Raw genomic sequence first — 21513 nt, forward strand, 5'->3', positions numbered from 1 at the left:
GTATGTTGCAAGCCTGGGTGTATGATCTTGAGGACTAGGACATTAAGGGTTTAAGATCAGCCCCACTGAGGTTGAATACGGTGGGATTTACTTCTGAGTAAACATGCTCAGGTTTGGGCTGTTTGCTCCCAGTATGAATGTGATCTGGTTTTGTCAAATGTTGCTTATTTACAGTAGCCCCCACTGCATGCACTGGGGGGAAAATGTGCATTATTCTTGAATATCTGTTTATCAAAATTATATCCTACTCTTCTGCCAAAGAAATCAGGCCAGCTTACATATCCAGGGCCGGACCTTTAACTCCAGCAAAAGGACTGCATTGTTGGTGTGCCATTCAGACAATTCTCTGGACCCTTTCCTAAGCTATTCTGTCAGTCTCTAATATGGCACTCATTCCCTGAGGAATAGGTAGGAGCATGTGAAAAAGGCACGGAGTTTATTTGGAATGCAAAATCAGTCACCAGAGCCTTTTGTTCTCTTTGGTGTGTGGCAGGAGCTGCATAATGTATTAGATTTATGCACTACAACAACACTTTTGGCTACGAGATATCAGAGGTTCAGATTAGGTGTAGATAATTAAACTGAGTTGTTTTAGAGTGTTCATGTCCCCTGGGTACCACCTGCCTGGGTTTTAATTACTACGTAAGGGCAGCACTTTAAAAAAACACCACATCTGAGGGGGTTTGCGTAAGTTAAAACTGCACACCTACTGAATGCTTGGACTCCTCAAGGCTGTAGGTGCCATGCCTCCCCCCCCACTTGAAAGTATTGTACAGTCTGCCAGAAATAAGAGTATTGTGCCCAAAAGCACAGTATTTATCATAAAAGATTATTTTTTTCAAAAAAACGAGACAAACTGAGCCGTTATTTAGTTATTAGGGAAGGAATGGAATGAGATTAAAGGCTCAATTCTATGACCCGCTCTTAGCACTTACATGTTTAGGAGTGCGCCTGCTGTGTTGGAACGATCTCATGTGTTGGCATTGCGCTGGTACAATAAGCCACGCCAGGACGTCACACTGGTGCAACAGTGTGGCTCAGAACTCCCGTGCCACCACCGTTGGAGTGGTATTGTGCAATGCTCTTAACGTGGCAATTAATTGGATGGAAAGGAAATTGAGGACAGATGAAAGAAAGTGCTTCTGCACAGAGTGCTGTGGAATTTTCTCCTACAAGGCACAGCAATGGCAATATACTTGGATGGCTTTAAAAGAAGATTAGACAAATTTGTGGAGGGTAAGGCTTATGAAATGGCTACTAACGGCTGTGTCTTACATTCCTGGTTTTCAACATCACTATATATTGCTGATATATCATTATGTCTGAAATAAGGTTGGAACTATGTAGAGGCGGACAGTAGGACTGAATGATGTCTGATTTTTGACTTCATGATATATCACCTGCTGAACATCACAATATACTGATATATCACAATGTCTGAAATAATAATAATAATAATAATAATAATAATAATAATAATAATAATTTATTATTTATACTCCGCCCATCTGGCTGGGTTTCCTCAGCCACTCTAGGCGGCTTCCAACAAAACACTAAAATACAGTAACCTATTAAACATTAAAAGCTTCCCTAAACATAAGGATGAAATAAGGATGGAGCTATGCACTGTAGAGGCACTGGCTGGCTTCAGGTTTTCCCCCACATTGTTATTTGCGCATAGCACACACGTAAGCACACATCATGATTCACAATATATTGCCAGGTCAAAAATGATGAAACCAATATCATGAAATGGACTTGACACCAGTTCTACACAGTTATGAAAAATGCTATAAAAAGAGGGCTATAAAAAAATATAGCTCCCAACGCAATTTAGCAGTGGTGCAGTTAGATGTTTTCTTGCTTGCTTACTTTCCAAACCCCTTGGTCCCTTGGAAACAAGATCATCTGAATAGTTTGTCACTAGAAGATTAATCGTAAAGGACCCTAACATGGCTCATGCCAAATCACAATTCGTTCTCATCGCAAACCATTCAGGCAGCGTGTGTTACATTTGCAAAGTGCAGCCATACCCACTGCACAGTTTGAAGGTGCACAATGTGACAACTTCCTAGGTTTTGGCTTCATTTGGTGATCGAGTTTTTAAGCTTCTTGGAAATTCTCTATTCAAGAAGTTTAAATTCCAATAAATACTCCGATGTTCTAAGAGTCGGTAGTTCAGTGCCAACAGGATTTTTCTGGATCCACACTTTGACTGATAAGCTTCTTCTCTTTCCCTTTTCATGGCCACTTCTGTAATAATGTTCTCTGACAGCAACCTGGTAGCTTCCATTCAGAAGTGGCCCAAGCAATTTCATACGTGATGGGAATAATCCAAATGGCACCTCCATGGTGGTTAATAATATGGTAACAACATGTGGTAATGATTAATTAATTGGACATCTGCCACCATTTAATGGTACCCGCCAAAACCTGCTGCGTGTTGAGATTGGCTATTTCATCTTGCCTAATGGTAGGGTTGGTCCTGTTTCCATCTTTCCATCTTTGGCATTCTGCTAGCCTACCAATAGCTTCTTCCATGCCATCGTTTGGAAAGAATGTTACATAGCCCATGTCTATGTAGGGATGGGTTTATGTTGTGCTCTGTTAATATACAATATTTGCATTTCTGTCACCTTAAATTTTAACTTTAAGGCTAATAGGTTTCTAGTGGATGATTTCCAGGTTATTGTCATACCCAAACAGTAGTTCCATTTTGTTCAGTATAATCAGGCATCTCAGACCCATTTTTCAAAACCGGTATTGTTGCAGTGTCTCTATTTCTTATCCTTTACCTTTGTTCTGTTTTGTTCCCTCATCAGGATCCTTTCCTAAGTAAAGATCAAGCTAGAGGGGCTTACCAACCCTACGAGCTTGGAGAACAATTGGGAATTTGGGTGAAAAATTCAGATGGAGTGACTCCAGCTGTTGGGCAGGTAGGTATCTATGGGGCAATCCTTTGGATTGGATAAGATAGTTGTTGTTGTGGAAGAGTGCTGTAACACAGTTTACCAAACTTGGGTCTCAAAGTGGGGTTTTTTTGGACTACAATTCCCATCATCCCTGACTACTGCTCCTGCTAGCTATGGCTGATGGGAGTTGTAGTCCCTAAACAGCTGGGAAACCCTGGTGTGTCATGTTGATAGTTATGTTCTCATGGCAGCAATGTCCAATCACAGTAACAGTAAAGGAAGAGAGAGCAACACCCATTCTCACAATACCATTGCCACACACTAATTATGACACTGCTCTTGATGATTTCATATGAACATAGGACAAGAAGTCAAACATTGGTCCATGTAACCTAGTATTGTTGACAGTGGTTGGCAGCAGCCCTCTACAATCAATTGAACATAAGCAATAGTATTTCAAGAAGAAGTATTTCCTTACCTTCTGCCTTGCGGGACATATCTGGGAGAAGAAAAGTCTAAAGAGTAAACCCTACACAAATCCAGAGTAGAATTCCTAAATCCCTGGCACCTTGTACACCTCCTTCTGGTAACTCCTGCACCCAAGCTGCTGCCAAATGTAATGCTCTGCTTTCTTCTGGACCACATCAGTGAGGCCAAGAGGGAAGCAAAAACAACATGGGAGGCAGCAGTTTCGAGTTACCTGTCCCAGCAGCCACAGCAGGTGCTGTGATTCTCCAGCAGTTTTACTTCACCCCTGGAGGCACACTCCATTATCTCCCAAGACAGACAGATGCCAACAAGTGGTACACTCTGAGCTTGCATCCCACGCAATCTCTGAAATTTTCCATGTCCATTAGCAGGCTGAAATGTCCTTATCTTAATATATTTCATTCTCACTTCCAGGCCTTGGCTCCAGGAAATTCAGTGTACCCTGACTACTTCAACCCCAAAACAGCTGCTTGGTGGACCCAGATGTGTGTTCAGTTCCACAATGTCCTTCCTTATGATGGCATTTGGCTTGTACGTTTGATAATATTTCCCTTTATATTTTATCTCTCTCTCTTCCCCCACCCAAAGTATACCATAAAACCTAACCTGTTTCTTGTTTTTTATTTGGTTAGGATATGAATGAACCCTCAAATTTTCTCAATGGCCAGATCCCAGGCTGTGCTCACAACAACCTCAACAACCCACCTTACATTCCCAGTAAGTGACTTCTGAAAAACAAATATCCTTTGACTTATTCCTATAGCCACTTACAGCATCAATGTTTCTAAAAGTTTAGTAGACAATTATTTTAAAAAACCAGAATCAGTCCTTCTAGGACATCCCTGGTATTTCACTATTGATCTTGAGCTATATAGAAGTCAAGGCTTGATAGTCCCTAAGGGAGAAGATAAAAAGGGGCTTGTTTAAGTGATACAGTTGTTAATGATTCTGACAGTAAGTTCTCTTCCAAGGTAGCTACAGTCTCTATCATGATGTTGTTAATCACATTTGTCTCTTGGCATTGTACTACACTGTGGGCAAATCCATGATGCCCTCTGTGGAGAAAATGTGTGGAATTCCCCTTCAAAAATTCAAGGCTTGTACAGGACAGACAGGGAAATGGCTACTTGGGTTGGACAGTGCCCCTGAAAAACACCTAAGCCCAAGGATGGGGATGAGCCCCAGCCAGCATGACCAAAGGCCATGGATGATGAAAGCTGTAGTCCAGTAACATCTGGAGAGCATAAGCTCTCCTCCTTCTCTTCATCACTTTTTCCTCTCCCCCCATCTTTGCAACCACAGCTGTTTCAGCAGGATGAAGAGTGTTGGAGGGTGGAGGGGAGTTGTGGGGCGGTAGCAGGATCATAGAGTTCACTTGCATTCTTTATAACTACCTCTCCAATCCAATGGTGTCAGGACCCACCAGGGTTAGAAATAGATGTCCATTGGCTCTGATGTGATGAGACACCAGAGCTGCTTTGGGAGCAGTTTCCCCAGGCTCTGAATTGGCTTTGTCCACTCAGGTTGACCATTGAATCAGGCTCTGAATTGGTTGTCCACTCAGGCTGACCATTGAATCCTCATACCCAGGTTAGTCTATAAAGGGCCTCCCGTCTGGGGTGGGATTTGAACAAAAGATCTTCCTGACGCTTCAAAAAAGTTGCTTGTTCCTTAGCTCTGTCTCCTAGTTTTTTCTGGCCCTCTGTCACAACTGGTTCCAGGTTCCTCGCTCCCCTCTGAAAGCTACCTACAGCTGAGCACTGACAGATGGGTGAAACACAGAGAAAGTGAAATGCTTTTTAAGTCTTATCGATTTCACTCACCCTAATTGTGTTTCTAGAAACCACATAAATCACAAAGAGCAAGAATATGAGAACACCGGTATTCAAAATTCCAGGCATGACTGCGGATCTGAACATTACAATGCCTTGCTTATTGCAAGGATAGACAACCTGGCGCACTCCAAGTGTTCTTAACTACAGCATCTATCATCCCTACTGGATAGAGCTGAGGGGAGCTGTGGTCCAGAACATCTGGAGGATACCTTCTTTATTGATTTTGACAGTTGCTCAATATTTCACATTCAGTGTCAGCTGGAAGAGGCAATGGTAAAGGTACTTATCTGAGAACAGGAATCATGTTTATCCTAGTAACCTGGGTGCAGAGTTCAGTGTCCCTATGCAGGCTGCAGTAGTCTCTCTATATGAAAGAATTTGGAAGGTTAAAACCCTGTTCTGGGAAGCCCGAAGCCCTACAGCTCCTGTCAGCCATCCAACAATTAGTTTGGTCAACATCCTTCTAACAAACCCTGGCTGTTTTCAGGAGCCTAATTGGCAGCAAGCAGTTGATATCTATTATGTGCTGCTGACAATGAAATATCGGGGGGGGGGGGGGGATCCAAAACGGAAAACATCATTATGGAACTGCCTGTCACTGAAGGCTTAGTCGTGGTGAACTGCGAGTGAGGAATCTCTTCCCTTTATTTGAGGAAGGGAGCCAAATTTCATGGCTGGGAATTTTATTCTGATAATATTCTCAGCCATGAATTTTGCCACAGTGAATAGTATTGAAGAAATTGGACAGTTTGTGGAAATAGTGATTTATGTGATTACTGTGGGACAAGTTCGTGTACAACAAAAAGAGCGTTCCTAGTTTATACTCTAGATACAACTACATCCTGCATGCCTTATTGTTCCACAGCCAGACAGCAGGAACAATCATGGGAATAAATGAATGAATGAATTTATTAATACAGTCACAGACCAGCTTCAACACACACAATATAAATAAATGTAATTATCGGTGAATGTTTAAAGCAACCCAACAATAACTTTCAAGTTTATTTCTTATGAATCAACTTTTCTTTTAAAAAATGACTGTGAATGTGAAGGGACTTGTTACTCAACAATAATTCTTAATATTTTGTGTTCCACTTCCAGGAATTTCTGATTCTTCTCTGTTTCAAAGCACACTGTGTCCAGATTCTAAAACTTTTCTGGGAGATCTTTATGACACACATTCCCTCTTTGGGTGGTCTGAAGCCCCACCTACGTTCCAGTAAGTTCTCTGAATGTCTTCTGCTAAACGCTCTGAAAATCGTTAAAGATACGTTACGCAGTTTTCATGTAAGCTTTTTTGTTCAGGAAGAATTGGCACCACCTGGAAACTAGAAATGGGCTGTACTTAGCATCTCATGTTGCAAATGCAGAGGGTGGACTTGAGAGCAGGGCAAACCACTCCCAGTCCATATAAAATGGGCTGCCTGGGTACTTTATGTACTTCAGTATAATTTACTTCAGTATAAAGTAATTTCATATGTTCTTGCAGAAACTATTGCCAAAGTTATTCCAGTAGTGGTAGTTAGGAGGGAATTTATCACAAATTGGCTAGATAAGTGCTGTCAGCGCCAAGGATTTCAGGCACATGTTTTCAAGGATGAAAGTAAAAGATGAGAGGGAGAAGCAGCGGTGTGGTGGAAATTAATTCAGAAAATGGCTAGTAAGGAAAATGTTTTACACCCACACCCACACACACCATACCACTGCTCTAAGCCATACTCTCCATTTTTATAAAATTGCTATCAAAGCTTCCTTCCAGACATTTGCACTTATTGTATTGCCTGCCCTAGTTCATTTGGGAGATTGCAGGGTCTAGGTATTGCCTTGCATGAACTGTGAGTACACTCTGGACCCCATACCCGAGGCTACCTGAAGTTGCAAGGAAGATCAGTAGAGAGCCAGGGTAGTAGAGTATCAGAGGGGACCCAGGTTAAGTTTCAACATGGGAAGAACCACATACGCCACACTGAGCTTCCTGGAGGAAAGCCAGGTTGCAAATGTGATAATAAACATAGTGAATAGCAAACTGTTTTTAGGAAATCTTATCTCCAGTTACAGACCTTTTCACTCAGGAACTGCTAACGAGCTTCCACAGAACACTACAGTTCCCTGGACAATAGTTTGAAAACCGTACAACCTTAAAAAAAGAAAAAGAAAATGTCTCTTAAGCAAGTGTTTCTCCATGAGTTTCTGCAAAAGTTTAAAAAAAAAAAATCATAGGAAGTGATTGCATGGCTGCAAATTTGAGCTGGTTCTCAATTGGGGCTATAAAAAGCTCCAGAGATTGCCTAAATCAGGCTTCTGCAACCTAAGATCCTGCCTGTATTTTGGACTTTTAAGTTTCAGCCATCTTAGGAAAGGCTGGTCTAAATTACCATTTTACACTGGACCGTATGAGGCAGTGGAATGTCTGTTGCTAATATTGCTACTGTCAACCACTTATTAAGGGATGCGGGTGGCGCTGTGGGTTAAACCACAGAGCCTAGGACTTGCCGATCAGAAGGTCGGCGGTTCGAATCCCCACAACGGGGTGAGCTCCTGTTGCTCAGTCCCTGCTCCTGCCAACCTAGCAGTTCGAAAGCACGTCAAAGTGCAAGTAGATAAATAGGTACCGCTCCAGCGGGAAGATAAACGGCGCTTCCGTGCGCTGCTCTGGTTCGCCAGAAGCGGCTTAGTCATGCTGGCCACATGACCCGGAAGCTGTCTGCGGACAAACGCCGGCTCCCTCAGCCAATAAAGCGAGATGAGCGCCGCAACCCCAGAGTCAGCCACGACTGGACCTAATGGTCAGGGGTCCCTTTACCTTTACACCACTTATTGCAATCTTTTTTTATAAATATTAAGTAGTCCAGAAGTTGACTAAATAAATAAATAAATGTTCTTTGAGCAAAGTGCCATACAAACATTCCCAATTTCATATGATGAGTCCATGACAGAGGTGGGATTGAAACACAAGTTGCTGGCCAGCCTTAAAGCAAGCAAGCAAGCAAGCACATTTTTGCAGAGCAGTGGACTCTCGGTGCTGCTGTAGATTAAAGGCACCTGTTGCTCTGAAACTAGAGTGGTTGAAAAAGGGAAGCTAGACACTTTTAAGGTCTGGAAAAAAGGAGAAACCGCACAGAAGCATCATGCTGTTTTCAATACAAAATTGAAACTGGATAAAGTAACTTAAAGCCGCATTATGAGAAGAATGAACCCAGAGGGGCTTACGCTATGACTCTTCAGTTCCTATTATTGAACGTCCACCTACCCCAGAGAGATTTAAAAGAGGCTATAGGTGAGCAGTCTCTATAACGAATAGAGGAGGAATCAACTGGAGTTCATTCTAACAAAGAGCATTCAAAGCCAAATCAGGACTCTCCCCTCTTTTCATATAATGGCTAACTAAGGGCTTTATAGCATCAGAAGATTCCTGGGGATGAGCCCGGCTCCACTTTTGAATTATTCCCCGGGGGTTTGTAACCAACCATTTTACTTCCCAGGAGGAAGTCTGATTTAAACCGCACACCCGCTGTGTCTGTTGTACAGAACTAAGCCAGCAACTAAAGGTCAATTTTGACCTTCTCTCGCGTGTGTGTCATTTCAGCTCCACACAAAACACACTATACAAAAGCATCTCTCAGTGATCCTCTTGCCCCTCGGGGGCAGAACAGTTGCACTCATATGCAAATGCTTTATTTGGCTAAACAAATAAAAGGTTGGAAGACAGAAAGGTGTTCAAAAATGAATCTAAAAGTCGAAGCCAATGGTGTACGGTAATAGAATTTGACAGCATGTGTTCCAAATAGGAAGTAAAATTCTTTAAACAAACTTGCCACAAAGATGGGTGTGGGTGTATATATAAACAGTATGTATGTATATATATGCATTACATACCGTATTTTTCCGTGTATAAGACTATATTTTTTCCTAAATTTTTGAAGTTTAAAATAAGGGGTCGTCTTATACACGGATAGTGCATAGTGCATTGTCTTAATTTGGGGTTAAAAAAAAATAGGGGTCATCTTATACATGGAAAAATATGGTGCGTATTATACACAGAATATACCCATGCAACTGGAATACATATGCAGACACCTTATTCTGTGGCAAGACCAAGTCTAATCATTATTATTCTCCTGCCCCCTTCAGAGTGTCTAAGAATCTAGTTTAAATACAAGATTAATAGGTTATCAGCAATAAACCCTCCCTTGCCCCCTCTAGTAGCATTTCAAGGGACTGGATCCAATGGAAAGAGTCAGTGACACATTAACTTCTCATGCCAAGATCCAAGTAACTTGGCAATGCTACTCAGTGCAATGACCTGAAACCTAGGTTCCTGGCATTAAGCTTCTACACTTTGTGCCACACTCGCTCCTTAATGTTGGGACAGTTGTCAAAACGCATGTGCAACATCAGTGTTCCCCAAATTTGTGTGCAGAATCCATGCTCTCCAGCTTTCATACTTTGGATAGGAGGAGGGATTTTGGCAGGCACCGCATTTCTCACCTTATCGGGTGACTTGCTGCACCGACCAAAATTCCTTCTTCCATACAAGTATTAAAGGTGAAGGAGTCTTCCTCTCTCGTGCAGCCGGTCACTTTACCCAGCTGCACTGATTTCATGCTCCCAAAACCCACAAAGGATCATTGTGGAGTCAACATGACATTAACAACACTGCACCTTCTTTCCCCTTGGCCCTGTTTAATTATTATTAATTACTGATCAGTACTTGCTTCTAGGCAATATGGCACTCTGTTGGGAAGCATAGAGTGCTCACGTGTTGTGAATAATGATCAAGATTTATCATGTGTAATCCTTTCCATGTTGCCATTTTGGGAAACGGCAAAAGATGTAGTGGTAGCCACTCTCTTAGATGGCTTTTGTTAAGAAGGGACGTGGGTGGCGCTGCGGTCTAAACCACCGAGCCTCTTGGGCTTGGAAGGTCGCTGGTTCAAATCCCTACAATGGAGTGAGTTCCCGTTGCTCTGTCCCAGCTCCTGCCAACCTAGCAGTTCAAAAGCACGCCAGTGCAAGTAGGTAAATAAGTACCGCTGCGGCATTTCCATGTGCTCTGGCTTCCGTCATGGTGTCCCATTGCACCCGAAGCGGTTTAGTCATGCTGGCCACATGATGTTGAATTTGAATAGGGATAAGGGAACTACAGTTCCCATTTGCCCCAACCAGCATGGCCAACTCAGGGCACTGTAGCCCAACAACAGCTGGAGGACCCCAAGTTCCCCATCTTGTTCTTAAGTTCACACAAGATTCTGCTTCCGATATCAGGTAAGCAACACATTTAGATCAGTAGAGAAAAATATGCATCAGTGTTAATCCCTGATCCACATCTGTTCAAGCAGCTGGTGCAGCTACTTCACAATCTAACCTCCAGCCATGTTTACTGTTAATTAAACCCACCATGGGAAGTTCTTTGCTGGCATGGTAGTGGTAGGTTGAACTGCAAGCAGTGTTTACTGTGGTGATTTCAGAAGGTGCCAACCTCCACATGGATCCATTCAGTAAACACTTGGTTGAAAGGCTTGGCTGTAAGCGGGAGCGTGATCCAGTCAGGATTAGAGGCACTTGGAGTCAGTAAGAATGAAACCTGACATATGTAGCAAGCTGGTGCAATACATCGCTGTGAATGTCAGGACTTGGGAGATAGCTAGTCTCCATGGTTGGGAATGAGGGACAACTAGAGATGGGAAGAGGGAAGCCTTTCTGGCAGTACTAACAACGTCAGGGTTAAATTTAATCCATTCACAAGGTGTCCAAGTGTATAATATAGTTAGGAGGTCATCTCCTGCCTGAAAGCTGTGCTGCCACAATATTTTATACAAGTTCCAGTTTGGTTATGTAGATGCAAGAGTTCATGAACAAACTGCACTGGAGTAGAATGAATCTAATCATGGATATAAATGACTGATGCTCACTAGCTGGCAGTTTTAAAAAGCTTGAAGCAACCAGCTGCCCAAATCCTCCTGGAAATTCAATAGAAGTTGGGTTTCTGCAATCTTCTGCATTCTGAAAACTCCTTTGTTAGTTATTAATACAGGGTATTCTGTTAAATAAAATGACATCTAAAAGCGAAAGCACATTTCGATGCACAGAGAGGGTTGGCCAGTTTGTTTTCTTGTTCAGCAAGCAGTAGCCCCTAAATTACTTGATCTTTTTTTTGCAACTGTGAGATACTATATACTCTTTGAAGTTCAAAAGAGAAGGGAAGCATTCATCTGGGAAAGAAGCCTTTATCGAGAAATTACTATGTCGCGCCAAGATAGGAAACCCAACGTCAAATAAGGATTACATTAGAAATAGCTGCGGACATTTCAAAGTTGCATTTGAAGTTTTTGCCTCTGCTCTGGTTTTATTTTTGACTTCCAAGCTAAAGGAAAATGAATTCCCAGGGCTTTGGTGATGTGGGTGCAATTTTTCATTCTCAGGGCCATCAAGGAAGCCACAGGAAAGAGGCCATTTGTGTTGAGTCGCTCTACATTTGTTGGAAACGGGAAATATACAGCCCACTGGCTAGGGGACAACCATGCTCTTTGGGAAGATATGCACACATCCATAATTGGAATTTTGGAGTTTAATCTTTTTGGAATTCCACAAGTAAGTGGTTTTGAAGGCAACCATTTGCGTACAACGTTGTACCATTTCAAAATGGCCACAAAAGTTGGCAATAACAACAGAAGCAAAGGAATATAAAGTGTCAGTTCAGGGGGTGATGTTGTGGCATGGCTCAAATGCTGCACTTGTAGGCATCAAGGGTTTAAGTCCATAAGGCATATTATACAATGGGATGGATCCACAAAAGCATGACCACAAAGAGGCAATTTTTCCATTCCCTATATCCTGTAGCAGTCCTACAGCCCTCCCCGACTTTTCCCGAAAGTGCCTCTGGAATGGCTTGGGGCTCAGGAGATTTCATTGGGAAGGTGAATCAGAAACCAAGCAAGATATATACTTGCAGAGTTTCAAAAAACTATGCAGGATTTTGAAGCCTGGAAGAGAGGCGAACAAGTAGCCTCCATGTTAGTAGACCATACAGGAGTATCTACACCCCTGGTGATTCAATGAATACTTCGCAAAAAGAGCAAAAGGACAGACTTTGTTACCAGTTAGGGTAGCGTATGCTAATAAGTTTACATTTCAGTGCTAGATAACTACTTTTCTTGCATGGAAACAAACTTAATTGAGAGCCAGTGTGGTATAGTGGTTAAGAGCGGTAGTCTCGTAATCTGGTGAACCAGGTTTGCGTCTCCGCTCCTCCACATGCAGCTGCTGGGTGACCTTGGGCTAGTCACACTTCTCTGAAGTCTCTCAGCCCCACTCACCTCACAGAGTGTTTGTTGTGGGGGAGGAAGAAAAAGGAGAATGTTAGCCGCTTTGAGACTCCTTCAGGTAGTGATAAAGCGGGATATCAAATCCAAACTCTTCTTCTTCTTCTTCTTCTTAATTACAAATTTCTGCAGGGTTCTGTTGGCATACGTGAGAATAATCTGGAAGAGGAAATTTGAGCATTGTGGCCTCAGTGGTTTGCACAAGGAAGTGTCTCTGACAAAACAATTGGCCTTCACAAGCCACAAGCGCTACTTCACCCTTCTTAAATTGATATATTATCCAAAGCTCAGCAATCAAACACCATTTAGCATAACAAAGTTCTACGTACCCAGAAATATCCATACCTTGATCTACATACAAGATCTTTTGCTGGCCCATTCATTCCAAAAGAGGGAACCAAGCTTTCCTCATGAAGGGATTTGCATACATATCAGTTGCCTCTATTGCAATGAATGAATCCAACACCTGTTATAGACATACGGACTTAAGTAGTAAGGCCTTATGAAATCCAGTATAAAGAGCATTGTGGTTTATTTTGTATGTATATTGAAAAGGTCTGATGGGCTTCACCTCCTTAGCATCGAGAAATCAATGGACAATTGCAGCACTGCAGCTGCTGCTTACCTTTTGCAGTAGGCAACTGGTATCCAAGTGAATTGTGGCCAGTTTACAGCATGAATGGCAGGAAGCACTGATTTTTTGTCTGTCTTCACAGGTGGGTGCTGATATCTGTGGCTTTTACTATGATACTACTTTTGAACTCTGCCTGCGTTGGACACAGCTTGGTGCATTCTATCCCTTGTCCAGAAACCATAATGCATTTGGTCAGAAGGTAAGTAGGTGCCGCTTAGAAATATTGCAGTTTGGACATTAAATATATATATATATATATATATATGACAAATGCTCACTTTTCTGGGCTTGGTACAAATTTGGAATATTCTCCTCATTTGTTTTGACATTCAGTATTGTAGGACTGATGCAATTCTGATGGTTAAATTATGAGCAACTTTGATCATTTGGTTTCTCAGTTTGATTAATCCTCTTAATCTTTTTACAAAAGTTTTCAAAAGTATCAGCCAAGTCACTAGCCTTGTGGAACAAACACCTTTCTTACTCAAAAGAAATCATTTTGGCTCAGGTTTGTGTAAAAAAAATACAGGGCCGAGGCTGAGGTAATTTGCTATCTGGTCACATCAGGGTCTTATGAAAGCTTGTCAAGCATTGCTGCTGTTGTGAACAAACTAGCGCCCATTGAATGTCTATTGACCCAGCTACTGTAAATAAGCAGTGTTGACAGAAAAAGGGGGGACATTAAAATTATGTCTCTGGAAACCAGCTGATTCAGAGAACAGCGTAATGTTGGTCAACTGCCTCAGAGACCACCAGTCTGAAACATAAAATGTAGAGGATCAGAGTTTTGCTTTCTTTGCAAATGTAATTAAAAGGAAGAGGATGCTTTGGTTTTACCTGAACAATAAACTTTTAAATAACATTTTTGGGATGCATTTATTTGTAACACTTTTATCCCATTCTACTTTTGAGATGCTCAGACAATATTGGTTCTCTGCCTTCTTTACTCCTTACATGGGGGGGGGGGGTCCTAATGGGGGGGGGGTGTCAGAAGACCACAACAGATATTAAAAGTACCTCAGGGGTGAGGAGATGAAAAGAACAGCGATGCTCCCAGCAACATATGCAGCAGTCGCATACATAAACATAAGTGTACAAAGGGATTCTACAGGCATATTATAGCTGGTCAAACTGGGGAAGGGAGAGTCATTAGCAACCTTCATGCATTGTTCCAATGGGGGAGCATCTGAACCCTCCTCTATATCATGAGATGAATTGTGTTGAGATGTTGTGGTTGGCCCAAAGTTACCCAGCAAACTTCCACGTATGAGCAGGGACTTCCACGTATGAGCAGCTGTTCGACAGTGGAATTTGCTGCCAAGGAGTGTGGTGGAGTCTCCTTCTTTGGAGGTCTTTAAGCAGAGGCTTGACAACCATATGTCAGGAGTGCTCTGATGGTGTTTCCTGCTTGGCAGGGGGTGGGACTCGATGGCCCTTGTGGTCTCTTCCAACTCTATGATTCTATGATTCTATTCTATGACTTAGATCTCCCTGATCCGTACCACGACATCTCACTGGTTCCTGCTCCCAGGACCTTCACAAAAACATCTTTTTTAAATATATTGTGCTCATCCCTGACCATTGATCCTGCTAGCTAGGGATGATGGGAGCTGGTAGTCCAAAAAACAGCTGGGGACCCAAGTTTGGGAAACCCTGGCTTAGTTAAAAGCCAAGCAGTTGACGAAAGAAGTCTTTAATAGGTTTACATACCAAAGCCTGTTATTCCCTTAGCTTTCAGGATGGGGCAGGGGGTTCAATAAGCTTGAATACGTAAATATAAATAAATGCAAATCAAACTGAAATCCTGCTTTTTCACAGGAACAAGACCCTGGAGTGTTTGGGCTTGAATTTGCCACAATTGCACGATCAACACTGCAGATTCGATACTCCCTCCTGCCATACTTGTACACCCTATTCTTTGAAGCTCATGCCTTTGGAAATACAGTAGCCCGAGGTTTAATGCACGAGTAAGTTACCCATTCATTTTTCCTCCTTGTCACGGGTTTTTAATCAAAGGTATGTTCTTAGGTATATCGGGTCCTCCCTTAAAGAGGGCACGTGTTGCGGCGAGACCTGGCAACCAAACCCTGTATTGTGGGTGGGTATGATTGAATCCTAGGGATGCGGGTGGCGCTGCGGGTTAAAGCCTCAGCACCTAGGACTTGCCGATCGAAAGGTCGGCGGTTCGAATCCCCGTGGCAGGGTGCGCTCCTGTCGTTCGGTCCCAGCACCTGCCAACCTAGCAGTTCGAAAGCACCTCCGGGTGCAAGTAGATAAATAGGGACCGCTTACCAGCGGGAATGTAAACGGCGTTCCGTGTGCTGCACTGGCTCGCCAGATGCAGCTTGTCACGCTGGCCACGTGACCTGGAAGTGTCTTCGGACAGCGCTGGCTCCCGGCCTTTAGAGTGAGATGAGCGCACAACCCTAGAGTCTGGCAAGACTGGCCCGTACGGGCAGGGGTACCTTTACCTTTATGATTGAATAGCCACAACACCCAATTGGTAGGTCCCTTGATGCAGGGTTTAATCAGGCCAATGGGACACAGTCAAAACAGATCAATATATGCACGTGACTCAGAGCTTCCTTTTTATGCGAGTGCATTCAGAACACCTGCCCCCCCTCTCCCTAATTTTAGGGCTTGTGCGCTTGACCTTGCTATGCTGCCGTGTGTTGTCTGTCGTTGGGACGTGGGCACGGCAGGAATTTTCCCCACTTGGCTGATTGGCTGTTGCCATTTGGGTTTCGCCTGCCGCGTAGCAAATCGTCACAACTTGTAAGTTTGCGGATAGGCTCTGGTTCAGGTGATAGGGATGGGGGGATGCTCTCACCATCCCTATGTGAAGGGTATTCTGTTAAAGGAATCCAGGGACTCAATGGCTTGGTCAACCCTGTGAGGGGGTTGTGCCCATGCCAGAGTCCAAGGGGACATCTGGGTGGTGGACATAGCCTGTTCCTGGCTTTCCGTCTATCCGGGTGTTCACCCTAGCCTGACCTATGCTGGTGCCCTGGGTCAGCACTGCCTGCAACGGTGCAGAGAGCTTGTTGAACCACAGCCTATGCAACCACTCACATGCTGTAATCAATAAAGTTGTGGCCTAAATTATGCCAAAAACCAAACCAAAATTTGCGTATTGTCTGAATTTATTTAAGGGGGAAGTTTAAAGGTCTGAACACACAATTATTTTGTTGATTGTAATGATGATGAAGAAGAAAACAGGGCTAAGTGTTTTCCACAGGCACATCAACAGCAGGTTACAATGGAAATATAATATTTACAGGCATATTTTAAAAGTCCATTGCTTACCATTCAAAATTCTTTGTTAACGGAAGGTTTGTGGTTAAGTCAATGATAAACTGTTTGAGGGTCTCCAAACGAAATTCAGTTACAAAGCAAAGACAGCATTGCTCAGTTTCACCCAGGGTGTGACGACGGGAATTAAAAATGAGAGTGTAAAGGCAAAAATCATGTATAAGCCTGGCCCTACCATGAGGCAGTGAAGCTGCCTCAGGTGGCAGATGCTGAAGGGGCAGAAGCAGCCAGATCCGTATGTACCACGTGATCTGTCTAATGCCCCTTAAGTTGGCCTTCTGTCCTCAGGTGCAGCAGAAGATGCTAACACCAAAGTAAGATTCAGCTGCCAGTCTGGTTGACTTTTGTATGTGGAATATGCAGAGGCACAGTCTTCCCTGCCTGAGGCAGCAAAATGTTTCTAGCTAGTCCTAGTCATTAGATTGATAGGATGTTCTAAATACCTGTTTGTAAGCCCTCCTTCAGTCGAAAGACCTCCTGCAATTATATACCCTGCCCACAGGCTGAGTACACCAAACAGTGAGCCATTCATGCATCGCAGTTTTCATGCAAACCAGTCCCCACCACGTACTTTTCTCTTCCGTGCTTCAAGCAGCCGACAAGAAATATTTTGTAGCACATGACAACGGCCAGTCTACACAGAGAGACAAGTTTGTGCCAGGTTTCCGTGCCTGCTTAGTGTCATCGAAGCAGCTGTCTGCTGGAAACCAGAAATAGCTGTGTGATGAGGAAAGATGAGATGGCTGCCTCTGGGAGCAGATTTTGGTTACTTTTAAGAGCAGCCCGTTTTGTTGGGAGACAGAGGAAGCTAATGGGGTTAGAAACTTGGATTTTTTTACCTCAGGTAGAAAAAAGGCCTGCTCTTAGTAGTTCTAGGTTTTTAATGCCACAATTAGATGTGCCTCTTTTACCTCCTGAAATGGTATATAATACCATGCAGATACCTCATGGAGCCTGCTAAATCTATGGGGCCAGCACACTATTTGAATGCATTATTTGGGTTGTGTTTTTAAACGGACTCATGATGTAGACATGCAGGTCTGAGTTTGATCCATTTCCTCTTTATATTGGATGGTTTCCTTTTTATATTGTGACAGCACTGAAACCATTTAATCATGCTCATTGTGCTTGCATTAAGAGCAGTGTTTCTTAGTCACCTTTCCTTTTATGATTTAAATCACATTATGAACATACGGTCTGAGCAATAGCTCAGTTTCTTTTCCATCCAAAGAGCAAAACATAAGGTGTCTCTGTGAAGTTTGTTTTGCCACACAGCTAAATAGAGGAGGAAGCCCTGAAGGAAGCCCGGGAGCATATTTACCCTTGCACATTGTGACCTCACAAAGTGTCAATTGCTTCAGAAAAACGAATAGCTCAGATACCTGTTCCTTCAGAACATTAATGGCGCAACCATCCCTCTTCCAAACCCTCTGTGTGCACATATGACAAGCTGGTCTTGAGCTTCCTCACAGTTGCTACACAGCTCAGATTACTGCCGAGTTTGATTTCATTTCTGGGCGAGGGAGAGATTGTGATTCAGAGGCAAATATGCACCCCATGTGTTTGACTCCTGCTAATAAAACATCAGGCAGCCACTGACATGCAGCAACGCCATGGAATACTAATGAGAACAGCTTTCTAAAGCTCAATATAGAAGCCCCCAAATCTATGTCAATGATATCAGCTACAGGTAGGTAGCCGTGCTGGTCTGCCGTAGTCGAAACAAAATTAAAAAAATTCCTTTTAGTAGCACCTTAAAAGTAAAGGGACCCCTGACCATTATGTCCAGTCATGGCCGACTCTGGGGTTGTGGCGCTCATCTCGCTTTATTGGCCAAGGGAGCCGGCGTACAGCTTCTGGGTCATGTGGCCAGCATGACTAAGCCGCTTCTGGCGAACCAGAGCAGTGCACGGAAACGCCGTTTACCTTCCCGCCAGAGCGGTACCTATTTATCTACTTGCACTTTGACGTGCTATCGAACTGCTTGGTTGGCAGGAGCAGGGACTGAGCAATAGGAGCTCACCCCGTTGCGGGGATTTGAACCGCCGACCTTCTGATCGGCAAATCTTTGGCTCTGTGGTTTAACCCACAGCACCACCCGCGTCCCTATGCACACGAAAGCTCATACCAATAACAAACTTAGTTGGTCTCTAAGGTGCTACTGGAAGGAATTTTTTTACAGTGGTACCTCTGGTTACGTACTTAATTCGTTCTGGAGGTCTGTTCTTAACTTGAAACCGTTCTTAACCTGAAGCACCACTTTAGCTAATGGGGCCTCCTGGTGCCGCTGCGCCGCCACTGCACGAGTTCTGTTCTCATCCTGAAGCAAATTTCTTAACCCGAGATACTATTTCTGGGTTAGCGGAGTCTGTAACCTGAAGTGTATGTAACCTGAGGTACCACTGTATTTTGTTTCAATGATATCAGATTGGTATTTTCTTTTTTGGAACATAGGTAGGCTGACTTCAATACACAGTGAAACCATTTAACCCACAAATATCTACAAAAACTGGCAGTGGCTTTCCATAGACCCTGACAGAAGTATTGCCAAACGTTGCCTGGAGATGCTGGGAATTGAATCGTAGAATTGTAGAATTGTTGAGTGGGAGGTGACCCTGAGGGTCATCTAGTCCACCCCCCTGCAATGCAGAAATCCTGCCCACAGCTGTCCCTGGGTGGGCTCAAACCGCCAACTCCTGGATAACAGCCAGGTGCACGGACCCATTGCGCCACCTGACTCTGGAACCTTTTGCATGCCAAGCATGGGCTCTGAACTATGGCCCTTCCCCTTTCAGAAAAGGAAGCGTAACATTTCCTATATTGCTGTACCTTTGGCTTCTACGGCACACAAACTGGTAACCAGCAGGGGTGTAGGTGGGGGAAATTAAAACAGACATGCGGAGCTCCGAAGTGCTGCGGAGCTTTACATAGGCAGGGGCTTCTTAATTTTTCCTCACGGAGGAATGCTTTGCAGTCATGGGGGCATTTCCTGGCATTAAAAAGAATAAAGTATGGCATGTTTATACTGTGTTCCATGTTGTATCCCATTGATATTTTCAGTGTGACCCAGAGGCTTATGCCATTCACATTCTATGTACAATAAACTGAATCCTAGTCTATAGAAATAAATACTCATCTTATTGAAATAACTTAAAATAAAGGAATCTGTGGTTTGGCAGCTGCTGAGCTAGAACAACCTAACCAAGCCTGAGGTGCCTACAAAAAGGCTGTTGAACATGAAGCAGGGCAGTTGCATGGCAAGGCAAGACTTGGAGAAATTTGTATTACTGCCAAGTAGAATCATAGAATCATAGAGTTGGAAGAGACCACAAGGGCCATCGAGTCCAACCCCCTGCCAAGCAGGAAACACCATCAGAGCACTCCTGACATATGGTTGTCAAGCCTCTGCTTAAAGACCTCCAAAGAAATAGAATCATAGAATCACAGAGTTGGAAGAGAAAGTAATCATAATACTGAGCCGAATATTATTGGGGAAAGTGGCTTCGAGTATGAAGAACTGTTTCAGCTATCTTTTATTATCTCTGAAGTTTTAATCTCGGAAGGTTGTACTGATTACCGAATGGAATTTTAAGATAATGTTTAAGATAGCACATGGGGAATAATGCAAGTAATTTTATTAATTATAATTGGCACTGCACTTGCCAGCATGCTGAGTGTTTTAGAGCAATTTCATTTATCCTGTCAGCACAATACAATTTACTGAATGTTGGATATGCAAATATCAGTCTGGAAGAAAGTTTTGTTAATATTGAAGGGAAAGCCTAAAAAAAGAATGACAAAAACATAGGCTCTGATGCATTTGACTAGGGTTAATATTACTTTGCCATGCCACAGACAGCATAACTGAAAAGGAGGACATAACTGGGTACAAAAGTACCATAATTCCTCAGCCAGCCAGTCAAACAGGCTAGACTTCTGAGACCTCTCTAGGCTTCACTATCAAACACAAACAACAGAAAGGAAAGTGAAACTAAAGTAACTGCTTTGCCCTAAAGGCGCTATGTCAAAAAATTAAGTCGTGTTGATAGGAAACACCCCCAAATTTTCACAAGAAATATATCATAATATAAAATAACACAAGGTTATGTTATGTTTGGGTCCTAATGATTCAGCAAAACTGCTTAGAGTCAAAACATCTCTTTATGTGCGTGTGTGTTTAAGATTAGACTTTATCACAAGGAACACACATATTGGTTAATCATGAGTTATTCTTAAAGTGGGGACGCAGTTGTCGGAGACAGCAAGGATACACAAGCTTTGAAAATAGACATTTGACATGTTCTGGAATGTTGGAGGGTATGTACTGTACAGTGGCACCTTGGATTACAACCATAATCCGTTCCGGAGGTCCGTTTGTAAACCAAAACAGGTTGTAACTCAAGGCACGCTTTTGCCAATGGGGCCTTCCCCCCCAAAATTTGTTCGTAATCCCAAAAAAATGGGTTGTAATCCAAAAAAATGTTGCAAACCGGGACACGCACTTCCGGGTTTGACATGTTTGTAATCCAAAACGTATGCAAACCAAGGTATAGGGCAGGAGCTCTCTGCCAGAGTATAAATTATGGACAATTTGGAACTTTTACATCTGCATTTATTATGAATTATTATTTCTAATACGAATGTTGGTAGCTCCATCCTATTTGGCAAATGCAGACAGGGAGCCTTTGCAAGCCGATAGAAACATTCTGCAGTTTCCACATATTGAACAAATTATACAATTCTTGTTTTAGGTTTCCAGCTGACCCTCAGACCCATGAAATAGACACAGCTTTTCTTTGGGGATCTGCGTTTATGATTGCTCCAGTTCTTCAAGAGGCAAGTACTGGAAGCACAATGGTACTGGGAGGAAGTGAAGATGGGCATATCATTCACAGTTTTCAAACAGATACAGGATGAACTTCTGTTTGCTCATGCCCTTGCTGCTGGTGCATGATCACAGTCAATTATAGAAAATGATTGAATCCCAGAGATAGTCATTATAAATT

The 21513-nt window shown here is 43.1% G+C and overlaps 1 protein-coding gene across 1 annotated transcript in view; it reads left to right on the forward strand.

The window, feature by feature from the left end:
* The window catches only part of LOC310658049 (sucrase-isomaltase, intestinal-like), a 92005-nt gene that overhangs the window by 56108 nt on the left and 14384 nt on the right, over positions 1 to 21513 (forward strand). The window contains exons 10-17 of the mRNA XM_083399585.1: positions 2823 to 2936; positions 3816 to 3932; positions 4034 to 4118; positions 6341 to 6458; positions 11662 to 11830; positions 13278 to 13394; positions 15014 to 15162; positions 21259 to 21347. Coding sequence (XP_083255711.1) covers positions 2823 to 2936; positions 3816 to 3932; positions 4034 to 4118; positions 6341 to 6458; positions 11662 to 11830; positions 13278 to 13394; positions 15014 to 15162; positions 21259 to 21347 — 958 coding nt within the window. The remainder of the gene's footprint in view (positions 1 to 2822; positions 2937 to 3815; positions 3933 to 4033; positions 4119 to 6340; positions 6459 to 11661; positions 11831 to 13277; positions 13395 to 15013; positions 15163 to 21258; positions 21348 to 21513) is intronic.

The sequence above is a fragment of the Podarcis tiliguerta genome (assembly GCF_965153285.1).
Source record: "Podarcis tiliguerta genome assembly, chromosome: 10".
Taxonomy (NCBI): Eukaryota; Metazoa; Chordata; class Lepidosauria; order Squamata; family Lacertidae; genus Podarcis; species Podarcis tiliguerta.